We start from the raw sequence: 21,889 nt of genomic DNA on the forward strand, positions 1-21,889 counted from the left end.
GAAACAAGAAGGAAGAGCATTGCCTTGTTCACCTTCAGCTGGAAGCATGTGTATTGGGCGACTCAAATTTTTTTGCCACATTGTGCATGTCTGCAAATAACTTCTAAAATGCTGTAAATATTGATTTTGGGATTACAGGTAAGTTTTAGTAAGTGAATTTACAAATACAAAATCTGTGAATAGTAAGGATCAACCATATCTGTTAACTCTGAAGGTAAAAAATCTTATGTATGTAAATGTATATCTATTTTTGTCTTTCTTGTTAGGGTTTTGTTGATAACTCTGTTATTTTGACCCAAAGTGTTATTTTTCAGTGTGTAAAATCAGTTTTTTCAGGAATTTTTTACATTTAATGTCTTATGACTCATCAACAGTAGTTGTTTAGTCTTAGTACTGTGTAATCGATTTTATTCACACTTTGTTCTTTGTAGACTAGCTTCCATGTCTTTTTAAATTTTGTTTCTTGTTAGGCCTGAAATATATAGTTTGGGTAATTATCTTCATGAAGAGTTTATCATATGAGTGTTCTCTTTTCTGAATTTTTGTCCAGTTGAGAAGCAGTTGGTCTTGTATGTGTATAGGTATGGGGTTCTTGGGTTTTGATCTTTCTGTTTCACTCTGCAAATTTAAGGATTGCTTCATTATAATTTGTGTTGTACTTTCCCAGAGGAAAGGGTTAAGTCTGAGATTAATAGAAGTCTGTTCTCCCTGGTCCTCATTCTCCTCCCCTCTTCTTTTCGTAGATAATTCTTTATCACTCCTTGTTTTTCTGTAGGATTTCTAAAAAACATTTTTACTAGGCTGTATCTAGGTTTTAGCATGTTTTAATTATTTTTTCCTCGTGTACTCAAAATCTTTAGATGTCCCATTTCAGGTTTTCCTTCAATTAGAAACATTAGAAACATTTCATATATATATACATATACATACGTACATACACACACACATATGAAACAGAACATGCTTTATTTAGCAAAAACTGGTGAGTGCGTATGTGGGAAGGCATGGCAGTAGTGTGCAGGGGCTGAAGGTGAGAGGGTCAGGGTGCATAGCATGGCTGAGATGTGACTCAGGGTAGAGGAGCTAGAGGTCAGAAGACTGAGTTGGGCATTCTCTGGTAACTTATCACCTGGTCTTCTAAAGGCTATCTGAGGCTCAAAGCCCCTGGGGTTTCTAGAGGCCTGACCAGTAAGGAGGGACTTCAGGGATGGTCTGAACAGCAGGCAGCCTTCACAGTGGTCCACAGCTCCAGGTTGGCCTCCAAGATGGGGATGTCCAGGGTGGAGAAAGATCCAGAACCTGAAGCATCACATCCTTGGCTCCATCATTCAAAGGTGAGAAATACCAGCAGCAGAGCCCAGGAGAGTGTCTGAATTTCTTGGTTAGGTTATCAGATTAGAAGTATACTCCCTCCCCCCACAAAAGTGTGCGCACACGCGTGCGCACACACACAGATAAAAACAACCACAAGCTGTCTGGATCACTATCTTGATGGCTCCAGCTCAGGGGATTAGGCTGTATTGTCAAGGGAGTCCCCACTACCCTACTGGAATTAGACATAATTCTTAATGGGATATTTGGAGGGACCCCAAGAGGTGACATGTGTGGCAGACACCAAGTATCAGGCCATATAATGGTATCCACTGTCCCCCTCCCGCCCCCCCTTCCCCCCCAGAAGGGCAGGTGTGGCACAGTAGCCCCTCGCTCAGCAACAAGAGGCGAAGAGTTGCTCTACCTAGAAGGAGGAGGCCCCCACCTCCGGCTTTTGGGCCTTGAGCACCCATGGGCTGTTGAAGTCCTGGATGATGGTGTGGGCTGTCTAGCAGATGGGGATCAGGGTCAGGACTTCTGAGATGACAAAGATGATCCTAGAGAAAAGCATCAGACAGGCCTTGGACTCCTTGTCTTCCATGCAGGTGGTACCCTTGGCTCTAGTGAGGTGGACCAACGGACCAAGGAGAGCCAACAGGAGGGTGATGACGCAAAGGGCTCAGACAGTCTGCAGGTCCTGGGGCAGCATTAGCAGTGGGTTGTACGCTTTGTACTGCATCTGGCCTGTGCTCTGCACCATGCAGGACATCCACGGCCCCTCCCATGCCACCTGGGCCACCATGGTGATGTTACTGATGAAGGCAGTCACCATCCACAAGGGACAGGGCACAGAATGCAGGAGCATTCATCCAGCCAAGCAGGGTTAGGATGATCTGCAGGATCTGCAGACCACCGGAAGCCACAGCAAGTTTAAAGTTGAGAGGAGCTGCAAAGGAGCCCACAGGGATTTGTAGGAGCCGCCGATATTATATATTTTACAGAGACATTATATGGTGGTTAAGACTATAAACTGAGGAGCCAGATTGCTTGGTTTCCAATTCCTGCCATGATACTAGTGTCTTTGGGCAAGGTTCTTAACATTTTGTGCCCTAGTTTACACATCTGTAAAATGGAGATAATAACAGACTTACTTTAAGGTAGAATTAAAAGAGTTTATGTAAAGTGCTAAGAATAGTAACTGGTATAGTTAGGAATTGTTTTTATTATAGGCTTTATTGCTATTCTCTCTTCAGCTTCCTCCCCCCGCCCCGGAATTGTTATTTTTTTAAATTTATGATTGCCTGTTTGGGATCTGATCTCCATATTTCTCTTACCTCAGTGTTTGTATTTCTTAATTTTTTTGTCGAATCTAGGATAAATGTTTGATTTTTTTGGTCTTGTTTCTTTACTAATTTGTTCTGGTGGAATATCTAATCCAGACCTGGTGTGGTTTTGCCTTTGTTAATCATTTTATTTTGTCTCTGTCCAATTTCTCCTAATCTTCCTTCTTCATAACTTCCTGCTCTAGTTTCACATATATAATTTTGTTTTGAGCGTCAGTTAGAAATTTTATAAACATGTTTTCCTGTATCTTATAGTAAATATATTTCTGAAGAAATTTGGTTTATTTAGTCAAATGTCCATAATTTGAATTGTAGTATCTTTTTGGATGTGAGGTTTTTTTCTTCTTCATTTTTATAGTGGAAAATCTCTGTTAGCCCAATATGGGTCATAACATAAGATAGAATTTGAGATGTATTATAAGAGATGGATCAAACTAAATCTTTAAATAGGTTGAAGGTAAGTGATACTGCTAAGACTCCTGTAATAACTGAGCCAGGGTTCACAGTATCATAAAAACAATAAATGATAGTCACTAATATGTATTCAACTTTTTTTTTTTTAAAGTGCCAGGAAGTATGCTCAGTGCTTTTACATGCATAATATCATTTAATTTTACCCCAATAGCTCTTAGGTGGATTATTGTTTTTGCTGTTTTACACTTGATGAAGTTGAAGGTTAGAGAGATTTACTTAAGGTCATACAATTTGTAAATGGTGGAGGCAGGATTAAACTCAGTTGTGTGTATGCCGACTCTATTGGTTGAGGGCTTAACAGGCTTTAAGGCCTTAATTATCAATATTTATTAGGGCTTGAACTCTTATAAGTAGGTTTAGTCCCAAACTCAGACACTGCCCCATCTCACCCATGGTGGATGGTGGGAGCTGTGTTTAGATTCTTCTTGGTGAAAGAATTCCTCAATGATCCACTTAATATACTTTGAAAAACCATGGAATTTGTTCACTTCTTAATTTGGGTTATTCATAAATAACTCCTCTGATGCACACAGGTAATCCTTCTCATTGCTGTACTACTTTATTACTTGTTTCTTAAGCAGAACACAGTACTGCTGATGTCTTGCTTTTAAAAAATCTGTTGTGGTCTATATAGATATTCTTGGAGTTCTGGGCATATGGTTGGCACCTTTTCCTGGAGAGCAGAGAACCCCAGTTTGTATGAATGTATTTTCTGTTTTTTTTTTTTTTTTTAACAATTTTAAGATGGTTTTATTAATTTAAATTTTGAGAGAGACATGGTACGATTGGGAGAGGGGCAGAGAGAGAGGAAGACACAGAATCTGAAGCAGGCTCCAGGCTCTGAGCTGTCAGCACAGAGCCCGAAGTGGGAATCCAACCCACAAGCTGTGAGATCATGATCTGAGCTAAAGATGGACATTTAACTGACTGAGCCACCCCAGGCTCCCCTATATGAATGTATTTTCATTGTTTGCCATATTCCCTGTCACTTAATAATTGTTAGTTGAATGAGTACTGTATAAATTAAATTAGATAAGGAGATTCCAATAGTGTAAGTCCTTCAGGATGGGCATATTTAATGCGGTTGAATATGCATATCACAATCAGCTAGGAACTTTTTTCACAATACAGATTTTTTTTTTTTTTTAAGTTTATTTACTTAGAACAAGCTCGGGAGGGGCAGAGAGAGAGAGAGAAAGAGAAAGAGAGAATCCCAAGCAGGCTCTACCCTGCCAGCACGGAGCCCAATGCGGGGTTCAAACTCACAATCTGTGAGGTCATGACCTGAGCTGAAATCTAGAATTGGATGTTTGACTGAGCAGGCACTGCTTCACAATGCAGATTCCTATTATGACTAGTCCTTTTTCCTTTTCCTATCCATGATATTTGGGATTCAGGAAAAGAATGGTTCTAAGGGGTCGAGTACATTTGGAGACTGTAAAATGATTGAATGTTTGTTTGTTGTTGTTGTTTTTTTAACGTAGGCTCCATATCCAGCACAGAGCCCAACGTAGGGTTTGAACTCATGACTCTGATAACAGACCTGAACTGATGCTTAACTGAACCACCCAGGCGCTCCATTTGAATATTTCTTTTCTTCTTCTTGTTTTAAAGTTCATTTGAGATGGAGAAAACATGAGTGGGGTCAGGGTGGAGAGAGGGAGAGAGAATTCCAAGCAGGATCTGTGCTGACACAGCTCAGAGCCTGACATGGGGCTCGAACTCATGAACATGATCTGAGCTGAAATTAAGAGTCAAATGCTTAACCAGCTGAGCCATCCAGGTGCCTCTGAATAGTTCATGATGAATAATTGCTGCTTTTTTTTTTTTTTTTAATATTTAGGTGTTCGTGCTGTAATGATTAAAATGTGTATACGGTTTAGACCTTGTTTATAATAACTTTTAAGGGTTTCATGAAGTAATAACACATTATTGTCTAGTTCATTATGGAGTTATTTACTGTATTAAACCAGTCCTATAATGACTTTGCAGATTGTGATATTACTTTTGTCTTTTAGAACAGGAGAGACATAAGTAATCCCTAGGTTGAAGGACTTGACTTAACGAGAGCAAATTTACGATAGGTGAATTTTTAACTCTTTGAAATGTGGTATAGTATTTTGGTTAATTAAGATGATTGTTTAGGTTACATGAAAACAAATCTTTATAAAATGAAAGTATTTGCAGTAATTAAAAAGGAATGAGATTATTTTGATCAGCAACAGGGTGCATTGTACTGTACTAGGAATTAATGGCATAAAAATATTTCTGGTACCTATTTCAGTTTGTTTTTATTAAGAATTTGAGATTTTGTGGCAAATAAGAGTAGAGGCAAGAGAAAAATCAAACTAAAATAGGTACTCGAGATGTTTTTATATAAGCTCTTATGTAGGTGGTAGCTAAAAATCTGGTATTCCTAGAATGTGAAACACATATATCACATCTTACTCTTTGGCACATTAGCAGGATAAGCTGGCATAAATAACAGCTTCTTTTCCTGATGGGAAAATTTTATGCCTTTTTGTACTTTTAGTCCATTAGATTTTTATCTCTACTTGAATGTGAATTTAAAGAAACCCAAACATTTATCTGTACACAAGCTAGATGGGTGGCTCTAAAAAAATTGTTTTAATTGTATAACCCCATAGGCTAATATCATTGGACTAGAGCAGACTTAATTAGTTGGGGAGATTGTTGAAACTGGTTCTAGAGGTGATAGAAATTATGTTTTGAAGGATTCAAGTTTTGTATATCTAGTTTATACTACCTTAGCATTTCTAAGATTTGAGTTTTCTGTGCCTTAAAAATTTTTTTATTTACTTGACCTTTTCTGGGATTGAGATAGTGTTTGTTTCCTGCTGTATTTGTTTTCTAGTCAAATTGGTTCTTTATATTTTTATTACTATTCCTTCTAATTATGTTTCAGTGTTATTTGGTACATAAAATTTCAGCCACATTTTCTTGTCCCTTTTGATTATATTTTGCATTTATATGAATGACCTTTGTAGAATAAAGTATGGTGCCTTTTATCTTGTTGAAAGATGAAAAGCCTTTTGAGGTGGTCCCCTTTCTGTTCCAGTCATTCAAATCTGAGATCACTGTGCTATCACATTGCAGGCCATTTTTCCTTGACACTGAAGGAGGGCCTCACTTTGGTCATTTTCTTTTGTTTTAATTTGCTGTTGTCATTATGGAAGTTTCTAGGAACTATTCTTTAATTTTGACATGTACTTTATTTTTTTCATCATATATTTGGGTGTCACGTGCTAGATGCTAAAGGAAATATAGGCTTTGTTTTTGTGGGTTTTTTTTAAACTTACTTTCCATACTGTTATTTATTTTTTTCTTCTATTTTGGCACATTTTAAGCATATAAAATACAAATTTCAAGCATAAAAAATTAGGGCGAATGATATAATATATAATCCTGTAACCTCTTATCAACTTTAGCAGTTATCAAATGATGACCAATCTAGTTTCCTCTGGGCCCACCCAGATTTTATGAAGCAAATCTCAGACATCATGTTATTTAATTTGTAAATATTCACTATGCGTTTCCAGAAGACAAGGATTCTTTCATAACAATACCACCATTTTCATACTCTCAGAAATATTAACAGTCATTTTTTAATATCATTGATTTGTCACTGTTCTCATTTTCCTTGCATAAATGGGAAATTTGGTGTGGAGGTCTCTAACATTTTAGTTTACTGTCTTATTTATTTTTTATTTTTTAAATATATATTTTTAATGTTTATTTTTGAGAGAGAGATAGAGAGAGAGAGACACACACACAGCGAGAGCGAGAGTGAGCCTCTGAAGCAGGCTCCAGGCTCTGAACTGTCAGCATAGAGCCTGTCCTGGGGCTTGAACTCAGGGACTGTGAGATGATGACCTGAGCTGAAGTTGGAGGCCTAACTGAAGTTGGATGCCTACCTGATTGAGCCACCCAGGTGCCCCTACTGTTTTTTTTTAAAAGTTACCTCAGGGGTACTTGGGTGCCTCACTTGGTTAAGCATCTGACTCTTGATTTTGGCTCACGTCAAGCTCTCTTGGTTGGTGAGATGGAGCCTCATCCACATCTGGCTCTGAACTGACAGTGTGGAGCCTGCTTGGAATTCTCTCTCTGTTCTTCCCCAACTCGTGTGCATTTGTGTGCGCTCTCTCTTCCAAAATAAATAATCCTTTTTTTTTTTTCTTTTTAAGGTTAATTTATTTTTGAGAGAGGGAGTGTGAGCGGGGGCGGGACAGAGGATACAAAATGGACTCCGTGTTGACAGCAGTGAGCCTGATGGGAAGCTCGAACTCACGAACTCTGAGATTGTGACCTGAGCTGAAGTCGGGTGCTTAACCGACCGAGCCACCCACATACCCTTAAAATAAATAAATAAACTTAAAAAAAGTTACCTCATTATATCTTAAACCTGTGGAAATTCTATATAATGACAAGTGTATGCTGGTTATTTACCCAGCGAAAGAAACTGTCAATGCTGTTATCATCCTTTAGAGCTAAAGTTCTGATGAGGCTGTGGGGTATTAGATGGCTCTTTGGGTTTTAGGAACTTTGAATTTACTCACCTTGGGTAATCTAATTCATTTATTCTGCAAATATTTTACTGTCTGCTATATGCCAGACATTCTTCTAGGTGAATAAAACAAATATCCTTGCCTTTGAAGATGCTACATCCTAGTTGGAGAAACAGACAGTAAACAGTAAATATAATACAAAAGTAAATCAGATTGTATGTTAGAAAATAAGTGTTCTGGGAAAGAAAGAGTAAGCAGATCAGGATAAATGGGGGTTGGAAATTGGTGGTGGGGAAGCAGTATGAGATAAGACAATCAGGGCAGGTCTTTCAAGAGGATGAAATTTGAGTAAAGATGTGAACAGGGAAGTAAACATGTTAGATATCTGGTTGAAGAGTGTTCTGTTTTGCAACAGCCAGAGCAAGCATGTCAAGTGGTTTAAGAGAAAGCAAGGAGCTTGTTTTAGATGGAATTGAGACTACAGGGGGGAGAATTGTAGGAGATAAGTCACAAAGATAAGGTAAGATGGGGTGGGGGAAGTGGTGAGGAGGGGTGACTTTATAGTGCAGACATTGAAGGTCACTTGGCTTTTATTATGAATAAGATGGGGGAGCCATTGGAGAGTTGTTTTGATCAGGGGACTGGAAAGAACTAAATTAGAAGGATCATTCTGGTTGCTTTTGAAAATTGACCATAGGGGAGCAAGTAAAGAAGCAGAGAGAGTAGTTTTGAAGGCTTTTAGAATAATATAGGTAAGAGATGATAGTAGGTGGGGCTGGGGCTTGGTGGTAGCAGTGGTAGTGGTGAGAAATGGATGATTTCTGGATGTAATTTGGAGGTAGAACCAAAGTAATTTTCAGATGTTGTAGATGTAAGGTGAGGGAGTGGAGAGAGAGAGAGTTAGTTTGGGGAAGGAGAAAAAGAGAACAAGAGGAGTAGCATGACTGATAATTTTGTCCAGAGTAACTAGAAGGGTGGAGTTGCCATCAACTGAGATGAGAAAATCTGCAGGAGGGTGGTGTGGAGTGAGGATAGGTGGGTTAGGGGCAAGGTTGGAAGTATGGTTTCTGAGTATGTTGAATTTGAAATGTCTCTTAGATATCCATTTGGAGGAGACTACTATGTAACTATGCTTGCCAAATAATGTGTTGAACATCAGCAACAACAGTGAATGCTTGTTAAAAAATTAACTGGAAGAATCTAGTTAATGGAGTGGCATTAGAACCTGGGCTCTAATATTCCTATCTCTGCCCTCAGTGTGCAGCAAGTGTACTGTGGCTTGTGATCCAAGATTCAAAGGCATGACAACTACCAAGATGGACATCAACATGCACATTCAACAACATGAGAAACTGTCAGATACTGGATTTCTGAGGACTTATTTTTTTTTATCACACCTTGCCTATTTAAAACCTCAGAACACATTTAAAAACATCTGCTAGTAGGTGGGATAGTCAATAGAAATGGTTATGGAGTCATTGAATAACTTGTTCTTCTAATTATATAAAGTATCTTCGGGTTTTGTTTGCCTCGTGAGAGTGCAAATTTGTAAAGTAGAAAAATCTAGTACTAGAACACTTTTTACTTTGAATTATTTTTCCAATGAACAGGGACTTAGTTTATAGTTTATAGTTTCAATTTAGCAAGGACCCGCTTCCCTTTTGCTTTTGTAGATGCATGACGTTATATAATAGAAACTCTTACGAAATGTTAGGTACATGTCAAAATATTTCCTAAATATTAAACTTCTTCAGATTATTCTGTGCCTTTGTGTTTGTTTTATTTGTGCAACACAATTTGGAAGTCCTTTTTTTAGGATTTCAAACTTTTTTTCATACTACTTAACTTTCCTCATAAGCACCCCATTGAATCATTTTACTGAAAAGATTAGAAAGTAGTCTGAAGTATAGTACCTATTCTTTGTTATAAATTTACCAAATCAAGGAAAAAAATGCCTCTTCCTGAAACCTAGTTAACTTGAGGGATTTTCAAGAACTCTAATTCTTTTATGTGGCTCACTAATTCTTGCAGAACTAGACAGAGATAAATGCGTAAAACATACAAACGTTCACACTGTATGCCAAGAAGCATTTGGGTTTTATGTATTTAAATTTCTTCTGAGGGTTAAAAGGTGTTAAGTCAGGCATATCTCAGAAACATTCAGTGTTATACTAAACCCAGAGGGCTCTGTGCTTCAAAGACAGAGATCAGATCTTTGTCTGTAGACTTAATAGGAAAAGAAAAACAATTAAAAAATATCACTTGACTTCTTTTCTTTAGTTGTGTTGGTGCAATGACTGAGGTGTCCTTCACTGCTGATCTTGTGTGGATCAAATCTCTTAGTCTTTCTCTTAACTGTAGGAACCAGGTCTGGTTGCCAAGTTCACGAAGTTTTGGTTGCTACCTTGATTCTCTCTGCTATACCCAACAAATTGGTAATTAGCATTTCCTCTGTTAGTGCCAGTTATTGTGGCGAAACACAGTAAACATGAATTCGCTTCTTTTTCCTCTTAATTCTGCTTGGTGTTATATTTTGGTATACTTTGATAGACTGTGTTATGTGAGAGCAGAAGAGACAATTGATTGGAATCAAATGTTTGTAATAGTGTAATAATTACCAGTCTTTGGGAAGGTAATATGCTAGTAAATAGATTTCTCAGTTGAGGATTTCTACGTTTTGTTTCAGGCTCTGTAACTTGTTAGATTATTTAATTTCTCTGTGCTGTAGCTTTTTAAAGAAATATTTGTTCTTCAAATATTCAGAAGATAAATGATGTGTAGAAGCTAGAGCTTAGAGATCTTGGAGATTAACTAGTCCAATACCTTATTTTCAGATAAAGAAAACAAGTGTGTTCATAGAAGTGAGATGCCTTTTCTCATGGATACATTGGGCCAGAAAGAACTGTGATATGTGCTTTATGCAGTATCATACAAGATACCAAGTGTTAGATGGTGACCCACATATCACAAAACTTCGGTTTTATTATATCAAGGGGGGATATAAGTATACAGTGGATACTTTAGTGATGAACTCTTCTGTCTTGTGATGATTTTTTTTCCCCCCTTGACCATATGCCTGTATCTGCTGGGCACAAAACTGATTAGTCTTAAGCCAAGTTTATGGGACTCTGAATTGTACAGACCTTGGTTTTCCAGGAAGTAAGTGACTATATAATTTTATCAACCTTACTCTTGAATAGATGGTATATATAATAATGGCAGAAAAGCCAAGAGAAAAATATAAAGTCAAATGCCATTAAAATTTTTGAGTATATTTTCAAAATATTTTTCATTTAGGGGCACCTGGGTGGCTCAGTCGGTTAAGCATCTGACTCTTGGTTTCAGCTCAGGTCATGATCTCATGGTTCGTGAGTTTGAGCCCTGTGCCGGGCTCTGCACTGACTGTGCAGAGCCTTCTTGGGATTCTTAACTTTTCCCTCTCTCTCTACCCCTCCCCCACTCATATTTGTGTTCTCTCTCTCTCTCTCTCTCTTTCTCAAAAATAAATAAATAAACTTAAAAAAAAATTGGGTGCCCGATGGCTCAGTTGGTTAAGCATCTGACTTCAGGGCAGGTCAAGATCTCATGGGCTGTGAGTTCAAGTCCCATGTTGGGCTCTGTGCTGACAGCTCAACACCTGGATCCTGCTTCAGATTCCATGTCTCCCTCTATCTGCCCCTCCTCTGCTCTCTCTGTCTCTTAAAATAAATAAACTTAAAAAAACATTTTTTAAGGGGGTACCTGGGTGGCTCAGTTGGTTGGGCATCCGACTTTGGCTCAGGTCATGATCCAGTGGTTTGTGGGTTCAGACCCCACATTGGGCTCTGTGCTGAGGGCTCAGAGCCTTGAGCCTGCTTCGGATTCTGTCTCCTTCTCTCTCTGTCCTTCCCTGGCTTGCACTCTTCCAACTAAGCCAGCCAGACACCCCTTTAAGTGAAGGCATTTAAAAACAGGTCAATGAATTAGTCAACCATTGCTGTGGCAATGCTACATAACAATGCTGAAATGTTTGCTGGCTTACAAAACAAATATTTAGGTTTTTAACTCATGGTTCTGTGGGTCTGGAGGGAGACTCTACCTCTTTCTGTGTATTGGATTCGGGTCTTTTTCACAAGTTGCATTTTGAGTCTTTTGGCTTCTTGGTCCACTATCATCATCAACATCTTCTTCCTTTTTTTTTTTTTATTAAAAAAATTTTTTTTTAAAGTTTGTTTATTTTGAGAGAGAGAGAGCACAGTCAGGGGAGGGCAGAGACAGAGGAAGAGAGAGAATCCCAAGCAGGCTGTGTGCCGCCAGCACAGAGCCCGATGTGGGGCTCGAGCCCACGAAACTGTGAGATCATGACCTGAGTCAAAATCAGGAGTCAGATGCCCAATTGACTGAGCCACCCAGGTGCCCCTCTATTGCCTTTTAAACCATCCTTTGTAAGTACCACTTGTATTCTTCTTTTCCTCTGGTAATTATTTCAAGTAAGTCATTTCTCCCCTTTTTTTCTTTCATCAGATCAAGTATACTGTTTATCTGGGGAATTGTCAACTTTTTATATACTATCTTCTTCATTCACCTAGATTTTTGTCCTTATATTTACTATATGAAACTTATTAAAATATATCTTTTATGTCTTTTTGCTTGCATATAATTATATTAGGACTTATTAGGTTTCATGTGACAGAAACTCAACTTAAACTAACTTATGGGGCACCTGGGTGGCTCAGTTGGTGAAGTTTCTGACTTCGGCTCAGGTCATGATCTCACAGTTTGTGAGTTCAAGCCCCGTGTCGGGCTCTGTGCTGACATCTCGGAGCCTGGAGCCTGCTTTGGATTCTGTGTCTCCTTCTCTCTCTGCCCTTCTTTGACTTATGCTCTGTCTCTCTCAAAAATAAATAAACAAAAAAAATTTAACTTATGCAGGGGTGCCTGGGTGGCTCAGTTGGTTAAGTGTCCGACTTCAGCTCAGGTCTAGATCTCTTGGTTTGTGAGTTTGAGCCCTGTGTCAGGCTCTGTGCTGACCGCTCAGAGCCTGGAGCCTGCTTCAGATTCTGTGTCTTCCCCTCTCTCTGCCACTCCCCGATTCACACTCTGTCTCTCAAAAATGAATAAATATTAAAAAAAAAAATTATTAAACTAACTGATGGAAAAAGAATTTATTGAAAGGGATATTTCATAGAATTAAAGGAATAGTGGATTTACCAAGACTGAGGTTTGGAACAGATAGAGCTATACCTCAGGATTGTCTCAAACAAAATGGTAGGGACTCGACTAAGACTCTCCTGCTTGTCTGTCTTTAGGATATACTTATCTCTTTCATTGCATATTGACCTTCTTCATATGGGGGAAAACATGGCTACTAACAATTCTTAGTTTATCTAAAAAATTTCTTCTCTAAGACAGACAACTGTCATGATGAAGTCTTTGGTCACCAGTCCAAAAATCTTAGGAATTGGGTTAATTGGTCTAAGTAGTTTGGATTCAGTGCCCATCTTTGGAACTGTTTGGCCATGGTGTTGAGGTTTCTATAAAAAACATGAGATTTGAACAGAGGGAAGGCTTATTTTCAGAAAAAAAGGTCTTGAGATTATTGCTGGACAAAAAAAAAAAAAAAAAGGTATCCACTAAAGTAATGTGAATTACTAAGGCCCTTTTGTGCCCCTTTGTGCAGGAGTATACTTGCATACATCTATTCATGTTGGTGTGGCTCTTGCCTGAGAACTGGAATAATGGATGGACTGTTTAGTAAATAGGAACTATGGTAGTTTTTTTTTTTTTTCCCTCAAGACTGGATGGTTTTTTTTTAAAGCACAGAATAATTATAGTTGGTAAATGTTGTTCCAGATTATTCATGTCTGTTTTCTTATTGTAAATTAAGACTATTTCGTGTTTTCAGTGTTGTAACAGGCCTACTATAGTCATTTGAATTCTCATGCCTAATAGAACTTGCATCTTATCTTGTCCAATTTTGACTCACACTCATATATTCAGGGTTCTATTTTAGTTCAAGAGCTACTTGAAAATGAATAGGTGCAAACACATAATCTAAAAGCAAGAAGCTGGCTAACCACATTTGGCACAAAAAGAAATTGGACCATGTGCACCACGATTTTATACTTTTGAATGTGTTCAGTTATTTTGGGAAGAAGATAGCTTCCAGTTAGACTCTGCTAAATGTTGCTACACTGTTTCTAGTGTATATGTGAAAATTGTAGTTTTAGGCATCCAAGTGAGGTGTTAATTTAAAATATATTGCTCATTTCACAAAAATGATGTGGACTTAAAGTGAGAATTGAAAGCCATTTCACTGGGTAGAATTGGTAGAATTGCTATCGGTGTGGGGATAAGCGTGTGTTTAAGTGATTCAGTCAATCAAAAATATTTATTGAACTCCTTTGAGAAGGGAAAAAGGGGATGAATAGAAAAAACATACATCAGATTTTCTGTAGGACTGATAAGTTTCCTGTCCCTTATTCTCTTGTACCTTTAAAATGCCTAAAGAATAACAATGGTATGCCAACACTGTAGTTCCCAGTATTTTTTTTTTTTTTTTTTTAATATCTGAAGAGACATAACATTTTTTTTGGTCAGATTTTACAGTCTAACTTTTGGATTATAATAGGGTAGCCTTTTAACCAAATGCCTTTAAAAGTCGTTTTGCTTTTGTGCACTGTTCTGTTTTACATGCTGAGTTGAAATGGATGTATTAGTCTTGAGTTCATAGAACAGTGAGCTCCATATTATTTAAAAGACCCCTGCAAGTTTTCCAGCTGCTCTTTATTTTGACTGGAAGAAATAATAGTAGATTGCCATAAAGAGAAAGTAACATTAGCATATTAGCATATTGCTTCATAGTAGTAGATTTAATAAATTATGTTTTGAATTGACTCGTGAAATGGAATTCTTCAGCACATCACATGGAATGAGAATCTTAAGATTAAGTGACTTTAGAATTCATTCAGTCCAACTTCCTATCTGATGCGGGAGTCCATTCTGCTACATCCAAGATAATTGACTTGTTTATTAAGCAGATATTTTTTGAGCCCATGTTATCTGTACTGGCACTGTGCTGGGGATGTGTTGGTGAGTAAAATGAAGATAGACATGGTCCCTGCATGTCCCCTAACAACTTGTAGTTGAGTGCTCAGTTGATCATTCAGTCTTAGCAGGTAGGGAAAAATTGACATGTTGACAATATTGAGCTTCTAATCCATGAACATTGAGTATCTCTTAATTTATTTAGATCTTTTAAATTTCTTTCATCAGTGTTTTATAGATTTATTACTTATAGATCTTATATGTATCTTGTTAAGTTTATACCTAAGTATTTCATCTTTTTGTGATATGGTAAATGGTACTGCTTTTTTAAAACTTCAGTTCCAATTGTTCATTGTATGTAGGGAAGAAATCGACATTTGTTTACCTGGTATCCTGTGACCTTCCTGTACTTATTTGTTGTAGGAAGTTGTTTTTGTTCTTGTAGATTCTTTGGGATTTTCTACATAGATAATTATGTAATCTGTGAATAGAGACTGTTTCATTCTTCCTTTATGATCTCTATACTTTTGTTTCTTATGGTGTTGAATCAGAGTGGTGAGAGAGGGCATCCTTGTGTTGTTCCAAGTCTTAAGGGGAAAGTGCCCAGTTTCATAATTAAGTATGTTAGCTGTAGGTTTTTTGTAGATACTCTTAGTCAAGTTGAGGAAGTTTCATCAATCGCTAGGTTGCTGAGAGTTTTTATTTTGATCATGAATGAGTGTTGGATTTTGTCAAATGCATTTTGTGTGTAACTGACATGATCATGTTTTTTCTTTAGCTTATTTTGATATGTTTTATTATGTTGATTAATTTTTGAATGTTGTCAGTCTTACCTTGGGTGTAATTCTTTTTACATATTGTTGAATATAATTTTATAATATTTTGTGGGGCAGAGAGGGTGACACAGAATCCGAAGCAGGCTTCAGGCTCTGAGTTGTCAGCACAGAGCCTGATGCCAGGCTTGAACTCAAGAACTGTGAGGTTATGACCTGAGCTGAAGTTGGACACTTAACCCACTGAGCCATCCAGGTACTCCTGAAATATTTTAAAGTGTTGGCTTTGCATTCTCAGATTTTTGTATTTGTGTGCAAGTGTGCAAATTTAGTAAACATCTGCATTGAGGTTCAAAGAAATGGAAATGTTCAACCAAATAAAGTAGCATTGGGCAAACTTCTAAAAGTATTCTTAAGGCCCTTGGAGGCAGGGTTTTATGCTTGTAATGAGAGCTGACTTAATTCTGAGGAACATGAGAAATTCTGGGCTGTTTTGAAGAGATCACAAAATTACTTTTGGTAAACTAATAGTTTTCTTGTTAGCCTGGCAGAATATCTAACATTTTCTTGGGCTAAAGAAAACCTCTTAAAAATGGACATCTTATTTGAATTGTATAGCCATTAGTATTCATTAACATGCTGATTTATTTATTTATTAAAAATTTTTTTTAAATGTTTTATTTTTGAGAGAGAGGGAGAGAGAGAGCGCGAGCATTAGTGGGGGAGGGGCAGAGAGAGAAGGAGACACAGAATCCAAAGCAGGCTCCAGGTTCTGATCTGTCAGCACAGAGCCTGACACGGGGTTTGAACTTGCAGACTGTGAGATCATGATCAGAGCCAAAGTCAGCTGCTTAGCTCACTGAGCCACCCAGGCGCCCTTAGCATGCTGATTTAGAGTTAATGGCCAGGGTAGATATTTATCATTTACACAAGAAGAAATTTTTTCTTTCTTTCTTTTTTTTTTTTTTTTTTGAGAGAGCGCACGTGTGCGTGTTAGTAGGGTAAAGGGGCAGAGGTAGAGAATCTCAAGCAGGCTCCATGCTCACCATGGAGCCCAGCACGGGGCCAGACCCCACCACCCTGGGATCATGACCTAAGCTGACTGAAATCGAGAGTCGGACACTCAACTGAGTGAGCCACCCAGATGCCCCAAAGAAGAATGTCTTGGGAGAAGATATAACTTTTGATGGAGAGAGGAGAGGTGTGGAGAAGGTTCATTGTTATGTAGTGACAGATACCAACCCTCAGTCTCTAGGAATAGGTGAGGAAACTTCAAGAGACAGTATAATGTAGTGGTTCAGAGCATGTTCTTTGAAGTCTGAATACCTGGTTTGAATCTTGGCTCTGCATTTGTTTTTTGTGAGAACTTTAGCCTGATTGGTGCTTTTAACAACAAATTGTTCGACGCATTTATTGAATATCTACTATGTACTAGCTGCTACACTAGGCATATGATATTCTCAGGTAAATGAAAGAGTTGGAATTTGGGTTTATTTAGATAGCCTTAGCATCAGGGGGGTGGCCTCAGGCTTCCCCGCCTTCTTTTCTATATCTCATCTTATCCTGCTCTCACCCATGCTCACTGTGATCTAGCTATTATGGCCTCCTTTCTCATAAGCCTTTTCTCATATCTGGGCTTTTTGTATTTGTTGTTTCTTCTACTTGAAGTTCTTTTCCCCTAGGTCTTGCCATGGCTTACTCATTCTTATTAAGCCCAAACGTCAACTGGGTCCATATTGCCTCCTGTCTTCTCATTACCTTTCATAGTATATATTCCAGTACGTGATCTTGATTTATTTTTTTCTATGTTATTTCTTTCTTCCATAAGAATGTTAGCTGTAGGAAGACTGGAACTAAATTGGTCTTATCATTTAGTCTCCAGGTCCCATGATTGTTTCTAGTGCATCGTAGAGACTCATTAAATATTTGTTGAATGGATGAATGAAAGCTGATACCTTAGGAGTCAGCCATATGAAAGGAGGCAAGAGCTAAGACCCTATAGTGTAAAAGAACTTTCGGTAATTAAAGAGCTGTAATGGTAAAGTGACAGAAGGAAAGGTGTGTTGGGCTTTGTAAGTCCTGGCATAATTTGGATTTTATTTGAATTTTAGTGAAAAGATTAAAAAAATTTTTTTTTAAGTTTATTCATTTTGTGAGAGGGTTAGAGACAGCGTGAGTGGGGGAGGGGCAGAGAGAGAGGGAGGGAGAGAATCCCAAGCAGGCTCTGCGCTGCCAGTGCAGAGCCCAATGTGAGGCTGGAACCCATGAGACCGAGAGATCATGACCTGAGTGGAAACCAGGCTTAACTGACTGGGCCACTTAGGCGCCTCAGTGAAAACATTTTAGAGTAGAGTTCTAATGTAATCTAATTTATTTTCTGAAAGATTTCTTTGGCATCTCTGTGAAGAATAGATTAGGGGAAGAGAGGACTGGAAGTAGGACTTGGGTTAGGAGACTTTTTTAGTAGATGAGAACATTGCCTGGATTAGGTTGATAAAAATGTCCATGAAGAAATGGGATAGATGTGGGATTTATTTTGGAAGTGGGGCTAACATGACATGCTTATGGGAGGAATGAAGAAGTAGAGATGAATTAAGAATGATATCCAAATTACTTATTTGAGCAACTTGGTAGAAAGTGGTGTTATTAACTGAAATGGGAAATCTGAATGAGAAATTTGGAGGAGAAGTTAGGAATTACATTTGGGTCACATTTAAGTTATTGATAAGAATTCCACATGGAAATATAAAGTAGAAAGTTGGGGGGCGCTTGGGTGGGTCAGTCGGTTAAGCATCTGACTTTGGCTCAGGTCATGATCTCACAGTTTGTGAGTTCAAGCCCCACGTCCGGCTCTGTGCTGACAGCTCAGAGCCTGGAGCCTGCTTCGGATTCTGTTTCTCTCTCTCTCTCTGCCCCTTCCTTGCTTATTCTCTCTCTCTCTCTCTCAAAAAAAAAAAAAAAAAAAAAAAAAAAAAAAAGTTGGATTCCAAATGAAGAATTTAGAGGACATTTGGGTTGGTAGAGAAATTTGGGAGACTATTAGGTATAGATGGTATTTAAATACATGGCAATGAGAGATACTGCTTGGAGAGATGTGTGTGGCAAGGAGTCACAAGTTCAGAACTTGAACTTGGGGAATTTCCAGCATTTAGATGTTGAGGAGTGGCAGCTTGGGCTTGAAGAAGGATTGGCCACAGAAAGAATATCTGGAATGTGTAGCGTCTTGGTAATCAAAGATTCTTGGGGCAGCCTGGAAGGGCAAAGACGTGGCCTCTAACACATACTGTTTTCAGAAACATTTACTTGCAAAATGAAAAATCTTTAGAGGACAGAAAAATGTGCTTGAAGGATTTAACATTTAAAAGGAAGGATATTCACATGTCCAACAGAATGAAATGATGGCTAGCTAATTACACTATCCTAGGATAGTTACTCTTTATTTTAAAGTTACTGGGAATTTTGAGTTTCGATGAAGATGGAAGTAATTATTAAAGTGTAACTTGAAGCTGAGAGTAAATCTTTTTTTTTTTCCTCTTTTTTTTGCCAAGAATAATGGTGTTAGTGTCACCTAAAGGCAAAATGAGATATTGCAGCCATATTTATGTGGGGCAGAGAACAGAGTAACTTAATTGGAACGAGAAAAAGAACAATTCTGGGCAATTTTAAGGCATGCATCAGCAGACTTAGAGAGTCCTGTGTTCTTTAGCCCCAGTTTACTTGTTCTACCCCTCTATCACATTACCCCTTTGGTCACTGAGCAGATTAATATACCGTTCTCTTTTGTCTTTTTTTTTTTTTTTTTTTTTCTTTCCAACGTTTTTTATTTATTTTTGGGACAGAGAGAGACAGAGCATGAACGGGGGAGGGGCAGAGAGAGAGGGAGACACAGAATCGGAAACAGGCTCCAGGCTCCGAGCCATCAGCCCAGAGCCTGACGTGGGGCTGGAACTCACGGACCGCGAGATCGTGACCTGGCTGAAGTCGGACGCTTAACCGACTGCGCCACCCAGGCGCCCCTCTTTTGTCTTTTACATTTCAGCTCAGATATTTCCCTGAGTTCTTTCCTACCACCTTACTTAAAGTTGTCCCTATGCTTTTTGTAGCTAGTCATTGTTACAATAACATATTTTATCTTCTTCATAGCCTTTAGAGTGATTTGGAATTACATTTGCTTACTTGCTTGATTTCTTACTAGATGTAAGCTCCAGGAGAGCAGGCAACTTGTCTGCCTTAGTCACTCCTATAACCCTAATGCTGAGTACTGTGTTACGTAGCACACAGGTTCAGTTAAATTAGCAGTGTGAATATTTGAACTTCTGGAAGTGATAGACATTGTTGAGTTTCTGTGGTGTACAGATCTATCCAGAAAGCAGAATTACACTGTATTTACACTGTTTGTCATATGAATGCAATGTGAAAGCCTTGGCCTTTTCCCCACCCACTTGTGCTGATAAGTGGTAGTGTGTCTGGAAAAGAAAAGATACATGGCTTAGTGTATTGAATTCTTTTTTTTTTTAATTTTTCTTTATTTTTGGGAGAGCGCAAGTAGGGGAGGGGCAGAGAGAGGAGGACCAAGGATCTGAAGTGGGCTCTGCACTGGCAGGCTGATAGCAGCAAGCCGAGCCCATACAGGCTTGATACCACAATTGCGAAATCATGAGCCTGAGCTGAAGTCAGATGTTCAACTGACTGAGCCACCCAGGTGCCCCTGGGTGTTGAATTCTTATTAATTAGTCAACTTACGTGACACAAAGATATTTTAAGGTACAATACTTTTAGGAGATACGTTTTTGTAAACATTTGGATTTAATTATAAAGTAATTTCAGTGACTTTGTGTATGAATTTGGTTTCTAGTATCATGCTTAATTATTTCCTCTATTAAAAAAGAACAAAAATAGTATTTCTAGGAGAAATGAATCAAGCAGTGGTAAATCTGTTTAGTTGAGATATGGGCGGGTTTGTGTTGTTTTTCAGGGCACAATATGGTTCTTTTAGTCTGGGAATTCAGGGTGAAGGGAGTACATTTGCATTATGTGGCCCAGTCCAAGAAGGTAGCCTCCCTAGTTTTGAGATAATTATCTAGCCAACAGAATTCTTTTTCATGTGAACCATTTTTAAAGGCTGAGTATTGATCATGTTCTTATTCATGCTGTTTGTTTTGTTTTGTTTTTTTGTTTTTAAATCTCTGTAGTTTTGACCAGGTGGATGTGGGAAGAGAAGTTTGTAGAATTGAAATGGAGGTCAGAGCTTCATTACAGAAGGTTAGTGGGTCATCAGATTCTGTGGCTACACTGAACAGTGAAGAATTTGTTTTGGTTTCTCAGCATGCAGATGATACGTCTACAAAAGATGATGAAAAACCTGAACTGAAGGTATTTCTTTCTTTCTTGCTTTTGTTTATTTACAGATGATACTATTTTAAATTATTATTTTTTTAATGAGGTGAGACTGATCTTGAGAGATGTGTAAAATACGAAGGTTTTTCTCAAATACTGACCTTGAATAACATCAGTCTTTGATTTATGCAGAAGCTAATTATTTGGTTTGTGTATTTTTAAAGTTTTTTGCTTTTGGTTTTTTATTTTTTAATTCGTAATTTTAGGAAGAAGGAATAGAAAGGAAAATAGAAAGAAAAGGATAATTGGGGAATTTGCCTTAAATTTATATAAGATTTAACCATTATCTGGATATTTTTGTCTCTCTTGCTGCTGGATTTTTAAAGTTAATTACATAAATAGTTATGTTTTATTTGTACTTAAGAAACAACTGTATGGTTTTTATGTTTTAAATCAGCTGGTAGCATTCTAGTATATGATTGAATAGGTGGCTTGTCTGAATTAAAAAAAAAATTAATGTTTATTTTTGAGAGAGAGTGAGAGTGGGGGAGGGGACAGAGAGAGGGGGAGACAGGATCTGAAGCTTGGGGCTGACAGGAGGGAGCCCGATGAGGGGTTTGAGATCATGACCCGAGCTGAAGTTGGATGCTTAACTGACTGAGCTACCCAAGTGCCCCTTGCCTGAATATTTTTAAAGTATATGTCTTACATTTTTAGCAATTGAGTTTTTATTTGACTGTGATCCGTTTTCAAATTTTTGTTGTCTTTCCTAACTCAAAGAAAAAGAATCAAACAAACCCAGGTATATGTGCATGAGAATTGCATAAACACCCTCTAGAAACAGGAGTAGAGAAATTAGTCTGATATGCTACATATTGTTTGACTTTTATTTAGTATTAACTATGGCATCAAAAGTATATATGAATCTAATAAAATTTTATAGAAATTATAGTATTAAATACCCATTTTACATTATGCTGAGTATATATAGTTTTATAAGTGTTTTAGAATAGTGGTTTTATTTAAATTTAAGTAATATGTATTTAAATAAATGGCTTTAAATGTATTTAAATATTTGCATTGAAAAATAAATATCTGC

General features: G+C 37.9%; 1 protein-coding gene and 1 pseudogene across 5 annotated transcripts in view; one reads left to right on the forward strand and one right to left on the reverse strand.

The window, feature by feature from the left end:
- RABGAP1L (RAB GTPase activating protein 1 like) overlaps positions 1–21,889 on the forward strand; it is a 758,910-nt gene that overhangs the window by 45,535 nt on the left and 691,486 nt on the right. For 2 of the 5 annotated variants that reach the window (XM_058701185.1, XM_058701181.1), the window contains exon 2: positions 20,646–20,826. In XM_058701185.1, the coding sequence (XP_058557168.1) occupies positions 20,689–20,826 (138 nt within the window). In that variant the 5' untranslated portion in view covers positions 20,646–20,688. The remainder of the gene's footprint in view (positions 1–20,645; positions 20,827–21,889) is intronic. The other 3 variants (XM_058701182.1, XM_058701183.1, XM_058701184.1) reach the window with 3 other exon arrangements.
- On the reverse strand, positions 1,553–11,808 carry LOC131495537 (claudin-6-like; annotated as a pseudogene).

Source organism: Neofelis nebulosa, chromosome 15, assembly GCF_028018385.1.
Source record: "Neofelis nebulosa isolate mNeoNeb1 chromosome 15, mNeoNeb1.pri, whole genome shotgun sequence".
NCBI classification, from domain to species: domain Eukaryota; kingdom Metazoa; phylum Chordata; class Mammalia; order Carnivora; family Felidae; genus Neofelis; species Neofelis nebulosa.